This window comes from Gouania willdenowi, chromosome 12, assembly GCF_900634775.1.
Source record: "Gouania willdenowi chromosome 12, fGouWil2.1, whole genome shotgun sequence".
Taxonomy (NCBI): Eukaryota; Metazoa; Chordata; class Actinopteri; order Blenniiformes; family Gobiesocidae; genus Gouania; species Gouania willdenowi.
Window position 1 is genome coordinate 29,042,005 of NC_041055.1, and position 21,587 is coordinate 29,063,591.

At 35.9% G+C, this 21,587-nt stretch overlaps 1 protein-coding gene across 3 annotated transcripts in view; it reads right to left on the reverse strand.

Annotated features, from left to right (window-relative positions):
• The window catches only part of LOC114473636 (carboxyl-terminal PDZ ligand of neuronal nitric oxide synthase protein), a 92,343-nt gene that overhangs the window by 51,762 nt on the left and 18,994 nt on the right, over positions 1 to 21,587 (reverse strand). For all 3 annotated transcript variants that reach the window (XR_003675278.1, XR_003675279.1, XM_028463393.1), the window contains exons 3-8: positions 8,534 to 8,626; positions 8,389 to 8,447; positions 7,067 to 7,175; positions 3,897 to 4,047; positions 2,641 to 2,816; positions 767 to 928 (exon numbers count right to left, since the gene is read on the reverse strand). Coding sequence is in view for 1 of the 3 variants with exons in the window: in XM_028463393.1 (XP_028319194.1) it covers positions 767 to 928; positions 2,641 to 2,816; positions 3,897 to 4,047; positions 7,067 to 7,175; positions 8,389 to 8,447; positions 8,534 to 8,626 (750 nt within the window). In the remaining 2 variants the exon portion in view is untranslated. The remainder of the gene's footprint in view (positions 1 to 766; positions 929 to 2,640; positions 2,817 to 3,896; positions 4,048 to 7,066; positions 7,176 to 8,388; positions 8,448 to 8,533; positions 8,627 to 21,587) is intronic.

Here is a 21,587-nt window from a genome sequence, read left to right on the forward strand (position 1 = left end):
TCTGTTTGTTTTGAAAAGTGTGTGTGTGTGTGTGTGTGTATGTGTATGTGTGTGGAGGGGGGGGCATTAGCAAAAGTGGCTTTTGATGATTATAATTGGTTTTACTTTAGAAAAGGCTACTATTTTACTTAAAACTATGCATTTTAATGATATTTTTCATTAATTGGTAGAGGGAGCACTGAAAATACAATGAAATACATTAAGATTCAATAATTTACTCTATATTCCAAAACAATCTCTTTGTTTAAAAACTAAAAATACATACATTTTATGGAAATTTTGTTTTTTGGGGGGGATTTTAGTAGAAAGTTAAACATTTCAGATCCAAAAAAAGAAAAAAAAAAAGTGAGAATTTTCTGACTATATTTTTGTGTTTTCAGACAAAATCAAGCTTTTTCTTAACATTTCTGATTTTTTAATTCCGTAATGTTTTTTTCTCCCTAATAATTGATTATTAATATTAATCTGCACCTCCACTTGCTGTCGGTAAAAAGTTAGCGCCCTGCAGGCTGTGAACAAGTGGACTGAACCATTTAACGTGAAAACAGAGGGGGTTGTTGGGTCCAAAACAAATAAACTTAATGCTACCAAATACATTGTAAATCAAATATACAGTATGTGTGATTGTGTGTTCATCACAGAGTGTTAAATGGTTTACACGTGTGTGTGGTGGGGACCAAATGATGCCTATGTTCAGGATCACATCGGTTTAAATGTAAATAAGGGTGAGAATGGTCAGTGACGTTGTAAACATTGTTTTTCTCACCTGAGCCACAGCCACCTGTGTGACTTGTTGCTGCTGCAGCAGCTGCTGCTGGAGAAGTTGGAGATAATGCTGAGAAGCCAGAGGGGTGAGAGAAGGAGAGCGAGGGATGCTGGGAGCGACTCCCTGGGACGTCACCGTGAACACGGACCTACGGTCAAAATCCTAATGGTGCACACACATGAATAATCTATTATTTCACTAAAGAATGACTGACTTTCATTCAGTGTTGATCTCTAAACCATTCTTTACAAGAAATAAAGGTCAAGTGTCTTTATGTACTACTAGAGCCAAATATGTAACAATGAGTGTGTGTTTGTGTGTGTGTATATATAAAAAAGGCAAAAAGTTTCTACATCTTGTTACATTATTGACCAGTTTTTACATTTCTAATAACAATTCGGTTCTTGTTATATTTAGTTTTTTACATATCTGGCTTTAACAAGGTTGATTCAAATCAGTAATTTTACATCAGCTATAAGTACATTTTGGTGTTTTAAGTAGCAGATTTTTACCCAATATCTATAAAAAATATCTGAATTTTCTTATGATTCCTAATCAGGAGAAACTGAACACTTTTTAATTCAAAGTAACTCATTGCTGCCCTCTAGTGTTAGGCCTGTGATGTTACAGCATTCTTTAACAACAAATTATTGCTTTAAAAAAAAAAATAAATAAATAAAATTGTTCATCTGAGTGAGGTTCTAATGCAGTGTTTAAGGTTGCCCTAAATACACCAAAATGTTTTTAAAATAGTTACGTTGTTTTTCTGCACGATATTATAATTATATGTGCACAACTGGAGCTGAATGCAACAGTGGTTCTCAACCTTTTTTGGGTTGTGACCCCATTTTTATACCACAAACTGACGACCCCAAACGCACCTTTTTTTTTTTTTTACTAGGATCACTTTATGTTCACGTTTGTTTCAATAATTACAAATACAGAAATAGTGACTAATTACACTACATCAGATATTTTTATACTGTGTGTTGTGTTTTAATTTAAAAACAAATTTAATAATTATAATAATGGGAATTTAATAATAAAAAAAAAAAAACTTAAATGTTTTTGTAATCAATTACTAGGCATTCCAGGCAACCCCAAATGGGGTCACGACCTCAAGGTTGAAAAAAAGTACATTAAGATAAAAGATATGTCTCACTTTCAATCAAGTGTCCCTTCAAACTACGCTTGTTCTATTCATTATTATTAATTATAATCAATAATGATAATAATAATTTCCACTTCTATGATCACGGTACTAATCTCTAAATCTAGCCACTAGAGGGCAACGCAACATAGGCTAAAATTTAAAACACGTCCACCATCCTGTAGAGAGGTTTTAACCTGATGGGTCACTTCTCTGTAATTAAAGATCACATTCAGGGTTTGGAAATTTGAATATTTCCTTTAAAAACTCAGAAGTGTTCTGGTGTATTTTTAAAAAATGTAAAAAACAGATTAGGAACACAAAATGACACACACACACATATATATACAGGTATATATATATATATATATATATATATATATATATATATATTTTTTTTTTTTTTTTTTTGTTGCATCTTCCCGTCAGATCTTCCACGAAAGTAGATCAACTTCTAAACGTAAAAAACCCCACTCATTAGGAAATATTGCACATTCATTCAAACTAGTCTGGGTAATATTTTCTGCCAAATGGAAAGTGCTGAGTCATGCAAAGATGCTGATGAAAACAGCGTCATGTTGTTGGCCCATGATCATGGCTGCACTGTGCCTTAATATTTGATTGATAAACGCGTTCCTCCTCCTTTTTAGAATCAAACGTGAATTCAAACATAAACAGTGTGTGTGTGTGTGTGTGTGTGTGTGTGTGCGTCTAATAGACTCACCATAATAGTGTGTCCAGGTTTGACTACATTCAGCTCAGCCAGGCTCTGCAGAATCTCACTGACCGCCTTCTCACACAGCGACGTTCCACCTGTTGGATCTTCTCCACTTCCTCCATTTTTATCACCTTCATCACCATCATCATCATCCTCTCGCTCTGCTCCCGTCAACTTACGATCTGAAAAAAGAAAACACAAATCGACAACGTCAGCATCAGCTTTTTGACAAATAGAATAACTGTTGTGTTTAGCTCTAGTGCCGTTTTCTATTATACACCGTAACACACAAAAATAAAAATAACGACTTAATCTGGATTTAAAACAAACAAACAAGGATAAAAAATCTTTATTTGCAATGTAAATTATTTGAATGTGAATAAAAAGAAATTGCTGTGATTCGTGAGATGTTTCCCACCACCAGAAAACAATGGATTCCCTGTGAAAATCCTCCTCACTTCTGCTCCTGCTGTCAGTCTCATGTTGTGAGGAATGTAATCAAAGAAATCCCATTAAAAAATATAAATCATCTGACAAAAAATACATCCCCTCAGAGCACAATCACATTCCAGTCATCAAGTCGTTTATTTACTGTCTGTTAGCAGTGAGTCAAAAGTACTTCACATAAATTGACAACATATTAACCAAAAACAGACCTCATGCCATGGAAGATTCCATTCCATTTTGTTGGGGATTCAATCAAATATACTGATTCTGGATCAGTTTGAAAAATTCTAAAAATCGATCTCTCATCAGTGACGAAATATGAAAAATTCACATCTCGATTCATCATTGATCAATCTTTATAAAATTTCCCTCAGTTACATATGTCAAGTTAGTTCCTCAGTTACCTCACAGAGTTTCACCCAGATGTGCATTTCATTGCGTATTCTGTGACACGTTTTTTGTTTATTTAATTTTAATTTTAATTTAATTTTAAATTTAATTTAATTTAATTTAAAATTAATTTTAATTTTACTTGTATTATTTAATCTATTTATTCATTTTATTTTATTTCATTTTATCTATTTATTTTTTATTTTATTTCATTTTATCTATTTATTTTTGCTGTTTTTTATAGGAGTTATCACCTTATCAGTATTAACAGGGATATTCATCAGGATCATTGCTCCAGATATCACACAGTGCAGTACATGTTTGGTTACTTTGCTGATTAAATAAACTGCTGACGGTTGAAGTTGGAGGACTACAAAGAGGTGCAGCTTGGGTGTTTTTGTAGTTCTACACAGGGAGGTCCTCACCACCACTACTGCTGCTGTTCGGCTCCTCCGTTGACTTGTCGCTCTCTCCGTCTGCCTGTCCGTCAGCGTCCTGCTCAGCGTGCTGCAGACTCAGTTTGTGGCAGACCTCAAAGGCCTGACCTATTGTTCTCACTATACGCATGGCCTGTGACTGTTAGAGACAAGAGGGGGAAACAAGTTCAGTACTGGGGGTCAATTACACTTTTCAGTTACAATTATGTCTTAAATTATCCATGTTCAATTACAACTCAATTATGATTACCGTGACCATCATTTTTGCCATTTACAATTAAAGTTACAAATATTATTTTTCCCCTGAAAGTCACTTGAACCACAGTTCAAATTCAATTAATCACAATTGCTGAGCCTTTAATAAAGTGTCTATTTGTACGGTTGCCGTACGGACAACCCCCGGTGCTATTGGTACGTTTACCCAGGTTTAGGTTTAGGGTTAGAATGAGTCGTTTTGACCCATTAAATCAACTATAAAATTCACAAAAGATATTATCTATCATCTAATTTGTTTTTCATCTATTGGTTACCTTGTTACGCTTCCTACTCAATGAAAATATTGCTATTAATATGTCTGGTGTGGGCATCTGAGCCTTTTTTCTGTCAGTAAATGGTAAAATTATCTTAAAGAGAGGTGACAGATCGTGGGAAAAGTTGATATGAAACATATTTTAATAATTGTTAATGACATAGAGCATAATAATGAAATAAATGCGTGAAAAAACACATTTTAAAAAATTACATTTTGTAAATGAGTAGAATGAAACAGTATTTAGTGCCTTCTGAATAGATTTATTTCTATAGTTTTTATCTTTTCCAGTCATCACCCTCCAGGTGTGGGACCAAGACTGTTTTTTCAGTTCATGTTCTAATCCAGATCATTATTATGATGATCATTTTTAACTAAAAATAATCATCATAAAACCCCATATTTTTAATAGGGATGTCCCGATACAACTTTTTCATTTCCAATATGATACAGATATTGCAGCCTTGTGTATCGACCGATACCAATATTGATTTGAAATCAGCATTAATCATACATAGTTTTTTTTTTTCTTTAATAAAAAAAATAATAATTACTTATTTTGTAGTGTGGAATGTTAGAAAAGGCTTGATCAAGTGATGTCACTCAAACAGAGAACAATAGTCATAGGTATGAAAAAAACTGACCCATTTATTATTAACCAATTGGTTACATAATTTTTAACCTTCAACATAATATCTACAGTATTCTACAATTGAATAAAATAAATAAAAAATTACTTTGAATCCAATATCCGATATTCGTTTTTTCAGGTTAATATCGGACCGATATCCAATATCGATATCGGATCAAAACGCTCCTAATTTTTAATGATTTCCTTTGTTAATTTTCCACTTTCTCTTTCTCTCTCACGTACCCCCTGTAGTGCAACTGCGTACCCCTAGGGGTACACGTACCCCCATTTGAGAAACACTGTGTTAAGCCATAGAACTGTAACATGGTTCCACAGGTTTGCATTTAATTAAATTGTAAATGAGAGTTTTTATTGAATTTTTATGCCAATTTACAATTACAAAGTAAATTTTCTGAACTCAATTACAATTACAACAGCAACAGATTCTTTGAATATGTCATACGTGTAGTTAATTATCAATTACGTGATTACAATTGTAATTGACTACACCCCTGGCTGCTGGAATGGTTAATACATGGGCGTTTTAGCTTGAGTGAGCAGCACAAAGTCATTTCTCTGAGCTGCAGTAGGTTTCTGGTCTCCGTTAAATCCTTTTAGTCATCTTTGCAACAAACGCAGCTCATTAACTATGACAGATGAATGCCAGCACTCTGAGCCAGGCACTAAGTAACATTAAAAAACCTGCAGAGACGCATCAAAAAAAAGGCGATGCTGAGGAAAGATGATAAGATGCAGCAGCAGTAAAGCCTCAAATGCATCGTTTCTAGTCATTTTAAATGTTTTTTTTTTTTTTTTCGGAGCTGAAACTGAATTTGTGATGCAGACAATATAGAACATGATGGAGAATTAATTGTGCATCGAGAAATCTACTGCACAAGCATCTACAGTCCAAAACACTGCAGATGGTACAGTTTGAACGACTGACAACATTAATATACATTTTTGCAGTGAGTTTGATGTTAAAAAAGGAATTAAAAACTATTCCAAATAAAAGCACAGAAGTTCACAAAAAAAAGTCTTTTTTCTCCACATATTGACAAAGCCAGGATTACTGCAGTAATAAAACTACTTCTGTTGTGTTTGGTTTTTGTTTGGCTTCATCTTTAAACAGAAACGATTGATCATCCAGTGCAGTGATTCCCAACTGGTGGGTCGGGATTCAAAACTGGGCCGCGGACCTGAACTGGGTGAGTCGTGGACAGCTGTTCAAAAATAAATAAATAGTTAATGTCTCTCATTTTGGACTTGTCTTGTATTTTGACGGACATGCTGTGAAATGCATGTTGCGCAGGAAAATATATAGATTTATATTTTAATAAGCTATTTTTAAAAAACTAACTATGGTTGGTTGAATTCTAAAAAAAAAAAAGTGGGTCGGGATTTAATGACTGTGGCAAAATGTGGGTTGAGACCAATCTAATGCACATGTGTCAAAATCATGGCCCGGGGGCCAAATCCGGCCCTTTGGAGCATCTAATTCGGCCCGCCAACATGAATTATTGTGTAAATGAAAGTCAACATTACTGGTGCTTATATATCATGATTGCAGTCATTTTTAATGTTAAACTGATGAAAAAACTCAAAATTCGTACAAAATCCTTCAATTTTCCTCAAATTATTACATAATATTTCCCTTAATTAAATAGAAATTGGTCAGAAAATCAAGAAAATTTAAAGTGAAGATCCTGTTGGAACTGATATTCATCACTTATTGCTTGGATATTGTCTGTTTCTTATATATTTTGTATTTTATGTATACGTAGAAGTGCAAACTCGGGCACAAAATTCTTGAAATCATTTGTTTTCCTGGATAAAATTTGTGGCCCTCTGGAGATCAAGCTGCTCCGTATTTGGCCCCTGAACTAAATGAGTTTGAACCCCTAACCTAATGTCTAAGCAGACATAATAACTCCAATAAAGATGTTTCAACCTGCCCTAAAAAAAGCTAATCCTTTCATTTCAATAGTTCAATCCTACCTTCTTTTTGGATTTGAAGACGTTACATCTGAAGGAGTTATTGGAGCCGTCTCTTGCGATGTAGCTAAAGATCTTCAAATCCTGGGAGTCGTGGGATACATAGAAAATTCTGGAAAACACAAGAAAATCCTTCAGTGCAAAGGGCAAACTTTCTTGTGTACCGGTAAATAAATGAGTTTGATTTTTATTTATTATTGACTTTGCAGCAGAATCCATTATTTTGCTGATAGAGACTGAAAAGCTGCGTCTTCATCTGGTTTTTAATTAAAATATCAAAGTTTCAATCGGAGTGCAGAAAACCACAACCTACACAAACATGTGCTCTGCCATCGGATACATGCACAGGCTATGGATAATTTATTATAAGTGCAAATGCATGCGGCAAATATAGCACAGAAAGATAGATTAGCATTAGTAGTAAAAGTACATGTGAGGATCATTAAAGCTTAAATATACAATGCATTTTCTGCACTTCGTTTGCATAATTACTTAGATTTTTGTTTCAATATACATTTCAACTCAACACAACATTAAGTATTTATCGATGTGTGCATAGGTGGTCTGATATCAGCAAGAAAATTAATATCCGATCGCAATCAGCCTGCATTTAAAATCCGATATAATATATATTGTTTTTATAATCCATATTGGATTTTTAAACAGCAGCTGAAAATCTATTTATTCAGTCTGACTTTTATGTAGAGCTTTCTAAATATTATGCTTATTAAATTACAATTTTATTATTTTAATTATTTGATATGTTAAATCTTGTATTATTTTTGCTTCAACTTTTAATGTTTTATGTTCATCTTAATTTTTAAAAATTGTATAAATTCTTCCATTCCCTGCATTGTTTTTATCTCTGACTCTTTCTTATCTTTAATTATCTTATTAATTTATTTCAGTGTGCATTTGTAAGAAAGGTGCTGTACAAATAAAGTTGTATTGATTGGATTTATTGAGCTTATTTTTCCAATGTATTAATGTGTATTTAATTGTAGAATATTATTATCTTTAAAGTTAAAGTGTAATAAATACATACATGTGCTTTGAAAAATGCAGACTAACGTACCTATAACTGACAACGTAGACATATTACACAGGTATAAATAAGTGACAAGATATGCCAATATATACTAGTAAGCAAATACACTTCCAATACAACAATAATGGTAGGAAAGCTAAGGTGCACCACACCCATCAAGGGCAGGACATAAATAGAAAGACGAGGAGAAAAGGGAGGGTTTGGTAGAGAAAAAAATTTAAATAAATAGAAAAGATTAAAAGATTATATTTACAGGAGCTTTAGAGTCATCACTAACCTGTAAATTGGGTCCTGCATTATTAGCATTTTGCTTTCATCCCACGTCCATTCTTTTCGCTGTAAAAAAAACAGACATTGATAAAAAAAATAAAAAAAATGTGTTACCTACAGTTTATTTTAATGTTATATCACTTGTCGCTTACCTTTTGTTTCTTCCTCACTATCACTTTAACACCATCCACAGACACCACGATGCCGACCTTTTTCTTCTTGATGTTCTTGGCTTTGAATTCAAACTAAAAAAAAAATGAAACACATCAAATCAGATTTGTGCTTACTTGGTCATTACAGATATAAAAATGCATTTTAAAAATCAAAACCACTTTTTTTTTCGTGCTGAAAACAAATATATATGGGTATGAAGTAGAATTGTTGATGGTTTTTTGTCCAACTCTTTACATTTCAGTCAAAGTATTTTAATTCGACATATTTTGTTGTAGAAATCTACAATCAGGGTCCTCCTCAACACAATCCTATGTCACTTTCACTGTGAAAGAGCTGTTCCAAAACCCCATTGACATTAAACCTGCACATGCAGGTGTCGGGATGTAAGGTTACATGCCGACAGACACGTTATACAGAAAAATCGTATATGACACCAAATTTCAGCAATAAATGAATGCATGTGTAATAAAATAAATGATGAAAAATGATGACCTGTCCATAAGCAGCCTAATGAACCCCCCACCCCACCATACCCGATCTTGCTACAGTTCTTAGAACAAACACTAAATTAAACTGCAGCCTGTGGGTAATCTAAGTAAAAGCCCCCAGGATATGAGTTATCTCCACTGTGTTTGCTGAGTGGTGCACAACAGCTGCGTCTGCACTGAGTGGACTAACACGTTTCCAACTTGTCAGCTGGACGCGCACCACGCCGAGAACCTTAGCAAGTGCGGCCCGTCGACTCCAATCAGTGCATCTTTGTGCAGAGTGCAGCTGCAGTTAGTGACCAAAAGTATTAAAGTCTATGTTATATGATTGATCCAGTGTCATTTTGTATGTGAGAGAGTTTTGGGATCCAGCCATTAAGTCAGAAAAAATTATGTTCCATTGTTCTATGAATCTGCGATAACCACATTTATTTATTGATCTGAATTATATCCACCGTTATCTTGGAAGTTTATTATTAGTTCCTCCATAGCATGTAATCATCTTAAAGATGTAAATCTTAGTTTTCATCAGAAATAAAAATGGGTTAAAAATGACCAAAAATGGTGCAAACAGGTGGTGAAATGGGATTTTAAAAACCAGAGAAATTGGTTAAAAGTTGCAAATTAAAGTGGCCAAAAATGGACAGAAAAAGTGGTAACAAGGGTTTTAAGTGTCAATATTGGCTTAAAAGTGGCAGAAAAAAGATTAAGTTTAAACTGGCACATAATTGTGAATGTGGTTAAATTGGCAAAAATGAGCATCAAATATGGTGAAAAGAGGTTAAAAGTAACAATAATGGGTCGACATATGCGACATTAGGTGGGAAAAGTGGTGGAAAGGATTTATAAGTGCTGAAAATGGATTGAAAATTGAAAAAATGTGCAGAAAAGGCATTGGAATTTAATGGAGAAGTGGCAGAGATGGGAGTAATGTAGCAAAAATGCACTAAAACGAGCAAAAATATGGCAAGAAAAAGTGGTGAAAATAGGTTAAAATGTGGCAAGTTTAGTGTAGTTGCAGAAAAAGTGTAAAAATAAGCAAAAATGGGCTGAAATTGTCCAAAAACATATTATTAGTTTTTCAAAGGCATTTGGCGACCCCCTCCCAGTGTCTCCTGACCCCAAATAGGTTGAAAACCTGTGATGTAGTGAACAAATCATAGGCTTTGCTTGTACGTGTAAAATCTCCCAGAACAATGAGTCACTTCTTATGATTTTAAGCAAAAATAAGTAAAACACATTGGCTGAGACAGCGTAATGTAAGTATATTCATAATAAAAAGAACAAAGAGTGTGAAATAAAGAAGTTTGTAAAAAACGTGAGCTGATATGAACAGACAGGAGAAGAAAACGAGTAGTGACAGCTATGGTTATGTAAGAATCTTCAGAAAAGTAAAAGGAAGTCACACACAGGCCACAGTACTGTATAGCCATTAGCAGAATTATTATTATTTTTTAAAGATATGTTGTAATCTTTTGCGTTATATCATTTCCAATGTGAACCGAGGCCGCCTGCCCTAGATCCTTAGTGATTAATGTAAGTTTTAATTTCTAATTATACAGGAGTGATTCCTGAGAGAATTAATTAAATACAGCGCAGGTTTAAAAAGGAAAAAAGAATAAGAGAACGAAGGACCATGGAGAAATGATGCTTAATTTAATCATCACAAGTCTTTTTGCTTTAGTTCCAGTTCTTTAGTTTGTCGACTTACTTCACAATTAACTCGACTAAGCAGATTGTTGACTACATTTTACTTCTTTTTACATTTAATAATTAACCAGAGGAGATCCACAAAGCCTCATGATTAAAGATAAAGTTGCTGACATTTCAAAGAGTAAAAATGGATAAATCAAAAAAGGCAAAATGTAAAATGTAAACAATGAAGTAGCACCGATTCAAACGTGGCAGGTTACGATGCAGCGGAAATATGAATTAATCGACCGGCTATAATCAACTTTTATGTTATTTTTCAAGAATAAAAAGCGATGACAAGATTGAATTTTATTGTGAGACAACAAAATTAGTGCGTCAAATTCTCGAGGAAATAAAGGAAAAAGTGAACAGCAAAATAATAAAATTATTTATCTTCACTGTCTTCTCCATCCCCACCCCCCACTTAAAATACAAGCAGACACCCGAACAGCTGTGCACCTCCTTTATATTTCATGCCTCTTGTCATCATTCTGGTAAAACAAAATGGGATTTAGCAACTTTATTCACACTATGAATAATTCATACTGACATTTTTTAGCTAAAGTGCAAAGTGTTGTGAAATATTCAGGCTTTAAATGCACTAATGTTGTTATGGGGTTTCTTCTGGTATCAACAGTGGAAGAAACAATCAGTTCCTGGCATATGTTTGAACACATTTGTTGAGAACTTTCTTAGAACTGAGGCCTTTCTGAAGCAGGTGGAAGTGTTGGAAAGCAAAATTCTTCATCTTACATAAAGACAATGAAGGGATTCTTGCAAAAAAACATATATGTAGATATGCAAAAGTGAGATGTGTTTGAATAATAAACACACTGATTGCTACACTGTGAAAACAACATGAAAATAATTAACAACTTCATTCTAAATCCCTTTCGTTTTGCATTGTCAGACAGCTCTGCTTCCTCTTTGTATTTCATGATGAAATAATCGTCAGAAAAGATGGAGATAGTTTCCGAGCGCACACATTTGAAGAAAGGAAAAGTGGAACTCGTTCGCACCCTCGAGTGTGGTTTCATAAATATTAAGGCGGCTGCTTGAGCACACATTCAGATGAAACTGAAGATCAAACCAGAGAAGACAGGAAACTACTCACTATTTAATAGGTAAAACCAGACAAGTAGACGATTGAATATGCTATGACCTAATTCAAAGCACTTCCTCTTTGATATGTGAACTGCAGACATCATTATTCAATAACAAAAGAGACGCATAGCAGAAGCCACTTATGTTCTTTCTGCTCTTCAAGCCTAAATTAGTGATGATGTTTTTTTTTGCCTTGCAATTTGCTTTCAATAGCATCTACATAATTATCTTTGTATTAGTGATGCAACATTGAATAGAAGAACATTAGGACGAGCACACCATGGTTCAGATTGTAAAACACGCATAATGATCTGACTTGGAAATTATGGAGTGGAAAGTGACACTGTGCTGTAAGAGAAAGTTTAGTATCAGCAACATGCATGACACTGAGAGCGCTGAACAGCAGCAGATTCACTGAGGCACACACACTGAAAGCTTGTTCACCTCTGAGATACCAGACAGGTATGTTCCCCAAAAATACCCTGTGACATAATAATCCCTTTGTCCACATCTGACCAGCAACCCTAAAGCTTGACTCCGTCTCACTCTTCCAAACTGCCACAACAATTACAAAGTTCTAAAAAACGTTAACAACACAATGTGACTGCAAGTCAATCAGGACTTCTTAGAAATCCTGATTCTAAGAAGGTTCTTTTAGAAGACAAAAATAATCTTGCTGGAATTACTACACGGAAGTCAAGGAAACTTCAAAGGAAACATCAAAGCGATCATCAGATGCCTCTGATGAATCCTGGCAGTTGTCACTCAATCGAAGTGGATTCCCTCAGGAACCGTTGTCTGAATAAATGAAACCTTAACATATTATACAAAAAGTATGTTACTAGAATTAGAAATCTAGTTAGGATTCAACAGAAATTGTGAACTAATCTCACTTGTTGTTGTACAAATGGAACAGACAAATGAAAGGGAATTAGCAAGACAACCCCCTATGAAGGGATGCTTCTGCACTTGGTGGTCACGTTGCTAGGACGTTTGACCACCGGAGAAAATACCAACGGACGTTTGGCAACTGCCAATATATTGTAAAAAGTGAAACCAGGTTACGTTAGGGCCAGGGTTAGTGCATAGTTTAGTATATTTGAAAACTAGGCAATTCTTCCTTTTTCAAATTTCCGGGTGGGCAACTGTCCTAGGCTATAATCTGTGACCACAGACCATTTCTGTCCTCATCCTTTCTGGCTGATTTTTGGTCATGTTTGTATTTTGGCAGCGTCCTCACCATTAGAAAGTAGTATGAGGCTGTGTCTACTCAGGATGGCACACCAATGTTTGCCTAGTCTGTCAGCACAGTGCCAACCACACGGAGGAGATCCCACCAGACTGGCCAATACACCAGGAGACATGGAGGGGGGCCATATGAGGACAGCAAACCAGCAGCAGGACCACTATCTGCTCCTTTGTGCAATAAGGAACAGGAGGAGCACTAGCAGAACCCTACAACATGACCTCTAGCAGGCCACTAATGTGCATGTTTTTGTCCAGCGGGGCCTGTGTTTACAGCCCAACACTAAGATTAGCAGCTTTGCCACTGGTACCCAGTGCTCTTCACACTGGGAACATGTGACAGAGTCTGGAGACATCGTTAAGAACGTTCTGCTGCCTTCAACATAACTGGTTTGACGGTTATTCAGTGATGATTCATTTTGATTATAGTTTCCATTGATCATTTTGTCCTCAATGCATTCCACTATGTAGTTAATATAGATTTTCCAATGGAATATTTCATTCATTGAGATCTAGGATGTGTTGATTACGTAAAGTAACTAAACCCTGAGATTTTGGCAAGCCTAGATTATGGGCGGGGTTTTTGGAGCAGTTAAGACACACCCAGTCTATACTATATAATCTCCAAAGAACAATCTATGCTACGCTAACTACCAACTCAATACTTTCTATACCTCTCTATAAGCGATTCTCTCAATCCAACCTTCTCACCACAGATTGCAGATTCCACGGGTGCCAGTTTTTATAAGAGGGGCGGGGCCAACAGGTGTAGTGTCTAACATAAGAAGCCACAAAGTTTAGCATTTAGTTACTCTGTTTTTATAGAAGAGTATTTAGCATGAGTGCAATTTATTTTAGCCCCTTCTATTCATAAGCAGATTCATTTAAACAATCCTCCATGTCAGAGTCTGGGTACGAGTCTGGGTACGAAGTGATCCTTCATAACTTAGCCTGACAATACATTGGTTTCCTGTTGAGTGTACCAGTATGAGCTGGGAAATGCTCCAGTCCAGGAAACAGTCATTGAAGAAACTGAATGAAAATTGTAGCTAAAAATAGACAGGTCTTAATGAGTGTGTGGAACATTTAAAGCAAGTAACTTGCTGTGATTGACCTTCTAGTCTCTAGCCCAGTGTCAGAAAGACTCCAGAACCTGAGTTCATTTCATTGTGATGTGTTAATTTAATGCTTCAAAGGTTGGTTTTACAGAATAATAATAAAAAAAAAACAAGTATAAGAAAGAGAATGAGAAAACTGAGTCACAGAACGAGCAAAACAAACGACAGAATAAAGATAGAAGGGGAACCCACAGCTGCCTCCATGCAGAGGTCCTGAAAAGCAAAGGAATGCGGGGGGTGCACTGGGGGTCATTGATGCTCTCTGTTCTGCCACTGAATCCATATAGGAGTCCACAAAAGCCTCTATAGAAGGAAACCTAGCAACCACTTTATTGTAATTCACAGGATTTAGGGAGTTCCAAGAAATTTCACAGCTTTTTTTCCACAATTCAAGACACAGAGGAAAGACTGTTGGGAGAGCGACTAAATTAAGAAACACATGGGTGGGGTGGGGGGGGGTTGTATCCACTGAAATTAATATGCAAGACATGAATTTCAACGGAAAGTAATTAAAGAAAACTTTATTATTAAATTACTTTTTTTAATCGGTTTTCTTTAAAAAAAAAAAAAAAAAAAAGTCACCACATTTGACCAAATAATATTCTGAAATGTTACACTCTTGTTCTTTATTGGGTGAACAAAGATAGAATTAAACCATAGCAATGCTTTCACAGCATATTTATGGGCCAAAAAAGCCAGTAAACTAGTTATTTGGGCACTCTTTTTGTCTACTGCATTGAGAGGGAGATTTTGTCATTATTTAATTTTTGATTTAATGTCTTTATTGCTGATTTTAAGATAATGTATTGCTAATCGTAATGGTCTTATTGATTTTTAAACTGTTAAAAGTTTTCTGTTGCACTTTTTAATCATGTAAAGCACATTGAATTGCCATGTGTATGAAATGCCTTGCCTTGGATAAAGTTTCCCAAAAACTACCAATTCCAATTACAGTCAACTTGTCATTTAGATTTTTTTTTGTAGGTCAAAGTAGGTTCCTCCACATATAGGTATATTGAATATATGTATTTTTTTCAGGAAAGAATGGGTGCGCAAAAAAGTCGGAAAAAAACCCCCCAAATATTTGCAATATTCCAAAATGCGTTACCTTACGTTTCATCATTAGTCAATGGGATCTTTTACAAGAGAGTGATGAGCTCAACTTTTACCATAAATAACAAACGCTGACCTAGATCAAGAACCAGAGAAACACTGAGGAAAAAAAACACTACCAACAACAATATCAAACACAAAAGTGTGCGTTTGCGTGCATTTATAGCTCTTTACGGTTTGAAAGGAGTACATTTTTCCCTTTTATTTCCCTCCAGAACCTCCGTCCCCTGTGACCAGTAGGTGTTTCCTCCTGAGGGAAGGCTGGGCGCTTACTGGAAACATCCCAATTAACAACAGGCGTAATGGAAACATCTCCATGACTCCCAGAATTTATTGTGCAGGCAAATTCAACCTGCAATGAATTTCAAAGATCTTTAGATTGAACGTCTTCTTGCATTGCCTTTACTTAAGATCTCACTGTTTGTTTTAGATTTTAATGCCAATTTTTGGGATATACAGGACTGCAGCCACACCTGGTTCTATAAGCACATAAGCTGGGAGCTACAACAGTGTGTTTTATAGATAAATAACTTCTCTTCACTGCAAGTCTGTATACGCACTGCAGGCTGATACACAGAACTGATTAATCATGGTTACTACGTTGCCGCAGAGGCAGAAAAACAATCAAAGCCGCTCAACTCAAACTCAGGACTGGAAGCAATCTGGGAATGATCACCATAACATTGCATCATCTCAAATGAAATTGGCATAGTCCTGAAAAACTGTTGCGTTCATGGAGAGAAATAACCGGACTTGTGCAGGTTCAGGCAGGCTTATGTTTAATAGAGTCCCACTTGAGTTAGCCAGTGAGCCAAGCTTGTGTCACGTGATACAAAAGATCCACATCAGCTTATCAAACACTTTTTGTGGGGATATAATTTCACAAACTAGAAGACATCCCACCCAGTTCGACATCCCTTTAGATTTACAGTAAATAGCTTGAACATGTTCTAAAATGATCAAATCAAACAAGTCCTGACATCTGGATGATCCAAAGAAAATGAAGAACTGTGCTGACATGCAAATCATTCAACTTTAAGGCTTTTAATAATGCTTCATAAACAACTTTCTTGCATTGTGTAATAAAAACAGATAGATGTAAGGCCTCACATGACACAGCATGAATAGGTTTTAGGTTGTTTAATGTTAAATGAGATTGACTGAAGTGTCAAAAAAAGTCTGAAAATACAATTTTGTCTGATTGTGAGAGAAATGTAAGAATTTTTGTGGAAAGAGAAAAAAAATCTGTGTCTTGAAATATATGTTTCATTTTAGCTAGGGCGGGAGATAATTTGTGTATAAAGTAACTGTCTGTAACACATGTCTGCATCTGCCTAATAAATAAATTAATTAAACTTACATTAAAAAAGAAAATTAAAAAGAAAAGAAAAACCTCAATAAATACCATAAAAACTCATTAAGAATTAAAAGAAATTTAAAAGAAAAAAGAAAATTTAAAAGAAAAAGAAAAACAACTAATTAGGTATTGGATCACTTATAACGGAATCCGCTAGTTGTTTTTTTTTTTTCGGATATCGGACTAATATTGGACATCAATATCAGATCAGACACCCATTATCTTGTTATATAAAGAAAATTTGAAGGAGAAAAATAAAATCTGTGATCAAATTGTGGGCAAAGCAGTCTATGGAAAGCAAGCAAACAGCAAGTGAGACAAATAACTAAACTATGGAGGTTAACCTGAGGTGGCACTGTAGATTAGATGAAGTGTAACTCTGATGTAGTTGTTTGACAGAGCAGCAGTTGGTATAATAGGATTACAAAGACCAACGCTCCTAGATCACAAGCCCTAAAACCCCCGTTGAACCCCCAAAGCAGAGGAAACAGTCACTGAGCTGCATTCAAACACAAATCACGGTTTGTTCAACACGGAAACATAAAGATAAATCACTTTCCAACGTTCTTTGTGTGAAGAAAATACATGAAAGTCAAAAACGGAGAAGAACAATAATATTTAAGTGGGTGATGAACCTTTTCATGAATAATGTAAGCTGTGAGGTCAGTGCTTAGCCACATGCTTTGCCTCTTTTTTGGGGGTAAACATGGGCGGTGAATCGGGGCACCATCTGTGCAACGTGCATGCAAACAAGTACCTAGAAAGCTTCTTTCAGGAGGCTTTAAGAGTGTGTGTGTGTCTGTGTGTGTGTGTGTGTGTGTGTGTGCGAGCGCTTTAATGAAGGTCACACGTGAGTCACCCTAATCTGTGTTTGAGACTAAAACAGGCAACAACTGCTCTGTCGACCAAAGGTCGGACACTTTAAGGGGTTCCACTTAATAATTCCAGTAAGTTCTTTATGTCTTATTTTTGAATGACACTGTATGTTAAAGTTTTTTCAGGGAATTTACTTTGATCTCCTGACATGTTTTTCGACAGTCAATCCCCAGTCTTCCTCAGAGGTGTCTGCTGATTGCTTTGATGCGTCCTTGAACTCGGCAAAATAATTCCAGCAAGTTTATTTTGTCTTCTTTTTGAATAATATGTTAAGGTTTTCTTTAATTCAGGCAACTTTTTTCAGAAAATGTACTTTGATCTCCGGACATGTTTCGACTGTCAACTGCCAGTCTTCTTCAAAAGTGTCTGCTGATCGCTTTGATGTTTTACCATGAGACCGTCGGACAACCGGTGGCGACGGCTGGACAGAACCGTCAAGTTATATGTTTCATTTATTCAGGCATTGGGAACGCTTTGATGTTTACTATGAAGTTTCATTGACTTGTGTGTAATAATTCAAGCAAGATTCTATGTCTTCTTTTTGAATAATACGATTTAACTTCAAAGTATATATTAAAGCAATCAGCAAACGCCTCTGAGGAAGACAGGCATTTGACAGTCGAAATATATCAGGAGATCAAAGTACATTTCCTGAAAAAAGTTGTCTGAATAAAAGAAAACCTTAACGTATTAAGGGGTTCCACTTTGTGAAGCTGATAGAAAGCAGCAAGTTAACTTCAGCTTTTCTTCCACTGACCTGCCTCCTGATGCAATAAATATTTTAGTAGAATAGGACAACCGGAAAACACCACACAACAACAACAACAACAACAACAATGACTGTAGATCAACAGAGGCACTAATGTAGGACAACAATAACCTTGATTTAGCCTGCAGCCTTTATCCAAAAAAACCTCTTCTTATACGTAGACCCGCTGAGATTTTGGGATCCTGTGATTGCCAAAAACATTTAAATAAATCAAACATATATGACATCAAATGACTTTATGGAAATAAGCAGCACACAGGTTGGAATCTGATGACCAAGATGTTATATCATTTGTATTTGTAATGGGAAGCAGCCAGATTGTACAGTGTAGAGTGAAGGCTAGTTTAGGTTAATTAAAAAATCCTCCATGGTTTTTACAAATGTGGCCTAAAATCTTATTAGAACTACATCTAACAAAATGCATTATTTTGCACCATATTCATTTTATTAACTTTTAAAAATGGGACTATTGTACAGTTTTAGAGCCTATATTTCGCCATCTTGAAATCACGTGATTGATGATGTCACACGGCCCCACTGCTTGTAAACATCCCATTGTTTTCTGTTGGAGTGAAACGTTCAGCCTGCTTTTTAGATCATTTAGCAGCGTTTTTAGGTTAAAATGCCAACTTGTGCTGCTTTTGGTTGCTCGAACTAATCAGGAAAAGTTAAAGATGCCAATGTAAACCTTTTTTGTTTACCAAAAGAGGATAAAAACAGTTGTGAGCCGAATAAAAACTGTGACCGCAGGGGGAGACAGTTCCAACTCTGTGGTTTCGTAGTAGACAATGAAGCAGAGAGGAAGAGCTCTCCTAAGGGATCTTTACTCTCCCTTAAACAGCAAGTAGCTGATGCTCTGGCGGCCGAATTTAGCGAGTAATCACGGACTATTGAAGGACTCCCACCCAAAGTAACTGCTATTCTCAGGGTTTTGTGTCTTTTCTGTCGCCCCCTGCAGTCACAGATTCTTTTGTAACTGTTTTTTTATCAATTTTCAGTAAAACAAAAGATTTATATCAACATTTTTAACTTTTCCTGATTATTTAGAGCAACCAAAAGCAGCACAAGTTGACATTTTGACTAAAAAGCTGCTGAATGATCTAAAAAGGAGGCTGAATGCTTAATTCCATTGGTAAACAATGGGATGTTTACAGGCAGTGGGGCTGTGTGACATCATCAATCACATGAGTTCAAGATGGAGGAACACAGGCTCTAAAACTGTAAAGTAGTCCCACTTTTAAAAGTCAATGAAACAAATATTGTGCAAAAATAAAGTGTTTTATTAGACAGATCTTCTGAGTAGATATGAAAGGTTTTTTGGCAACATTTGTAAAAACGGTGGAGCATCCCTTTAAAAACATTCTGCTCACCTCTTTGGCGTAAAATTCTACAACAGCTGTCAATCTGTTAGCAGGTGTGCACAGAAAAAACGAAGAATGCAGAATTAGATGATCAATAATCCAAATTTAAATTTAGCAACAATAATATCGGCAACGGCAACTTGTGACAAACTGACACAGTCTTTCAAAACATCTGAGAAGTTATCGAAACACAAACAAAAAAGCAAGAAACTGTTAAACTCAGTTAAAAGCAAAGTTAAAATCCATTTGGGATCAAATTATTCAAATGAAAAACAAGAAAACTTGGAACCGTAGTTCAGAAAGAGCTCCAAAATTATGCAAATGCTTCCAGAGTGTGTGATTAGACGCCTTACGGGCGGTTTAGCATCTTGTTACTCAGTCTGTTTTTCTGACTTGATTGAGTTGATGAGAAAGGAAGAGAACAATGAATGCTTCAAACAGGGTCTTTCAAACGTTCACTGTGGTTACGTAACATTTAGAAGTGAATTTGAAAACATTGATGTGTTCTTTTGATCTCTTAAAGAAGTGCTGTAATCAAATGAATGTTTTCACTATCTTACAGACTTTTTTTCCTGTCAGATGGAGAAAAGACAAGTATTGACCTACATTGTCTAGTTAATGGCTTCACTGAATCACCTGAGTGCTTAAATTTGGCTGCTGATGATTTGTTTTAGACTCATTACATTTTGTCCAACACAGGAGCCCTTAAACACAACTTAAAACACTTCCAGAGAAAAATACTGACCAGTTTAATCAACAGATTAAGTCCTCCATCAAATGCATAAAAGAAAATTATTCCAATGCATCAAATGAGTCCGAGTGCAACAATACTGAGGTAATATTTTCACTGGTGTTTATTTATATAGATCACTCAACGGAGACCTTGCGCATTGAAGTTTTCTTTAAATTGTGAAGAGAATCCGGATCAATAAACTGATTCTGGATCTGTTCGAAAATCAAAAAATCCAAATCATTTTGCAGATTATTGATCCGAGTCCCACTGTTCTTCACATTTTAGTCAAAGTATTTCAATTTAGCGTTTTTAGTTGTAAAATGTGAGAGTGAATGCCCTCTACGGGTTAAACATCGTCTATTGCAATTTAATGTTTCTATTGGCTGAGATTAGATCAGTGATGTCACTAACAGTCACTGTGGGCCCCGCCCCACCTATAAAAGGGCGACCGTGGCTCAGGTGGTAGTGGGTCGTCTTCTGATCGAGAGGTTGGGGGTTCAATCCCAGTACCTGACTATGTGTCGAAGTGTCCTTGAGCAAGACACTGAACCCTAAGTTGCTCCCAGTGGTCGACTAGTGCCTTGCATGGCAGTCCTGTCCCACTGGTGTGTGAATGTGAGAGTGATTGGGTGAATGAGCTGATATGTAAAGTGCTTTGAGACTGCTTCAGTGTGGTGATATAAAATCAAGTCCATTTACCATTTTACCATAAAAGTAAAAAGAGGGACTAGGTTTCCTCAGTGAGCATTGATTGACAGCTCCATATGGAACTGTGCAGCACTGTGGGGGTGGGGCTGCTGTGACTGGGCGTGTCTTAACTACTCTAGGAGCAAAGCCCATAATCAAGACATTTTTTTAACTTCCTCTCTAATAGTAGGTCAGCAGAAATCTGGGGGTGTACTTACACTTTAAAAATGTATATCTCAATTATTAATTGACCGATCTTGACTCAATTTGGTTGGGTTGGTTCGTCAATTCCCTCAGCGAGTTTCATCCAGATCCGATCCGGATTGCGCAATTCTTCGTGATTCTTCAATGAAATGGTGGTGCCCATACATTTAGACCTTCTGTTACATTATTAATGTGGATAGAAATCATTTAAAGTGTGCATGATCATGGTCACTGATCCAGATAACTGTCTATATCTGGGAAGGAGGGGTTTTTTTTTGCGGTCTC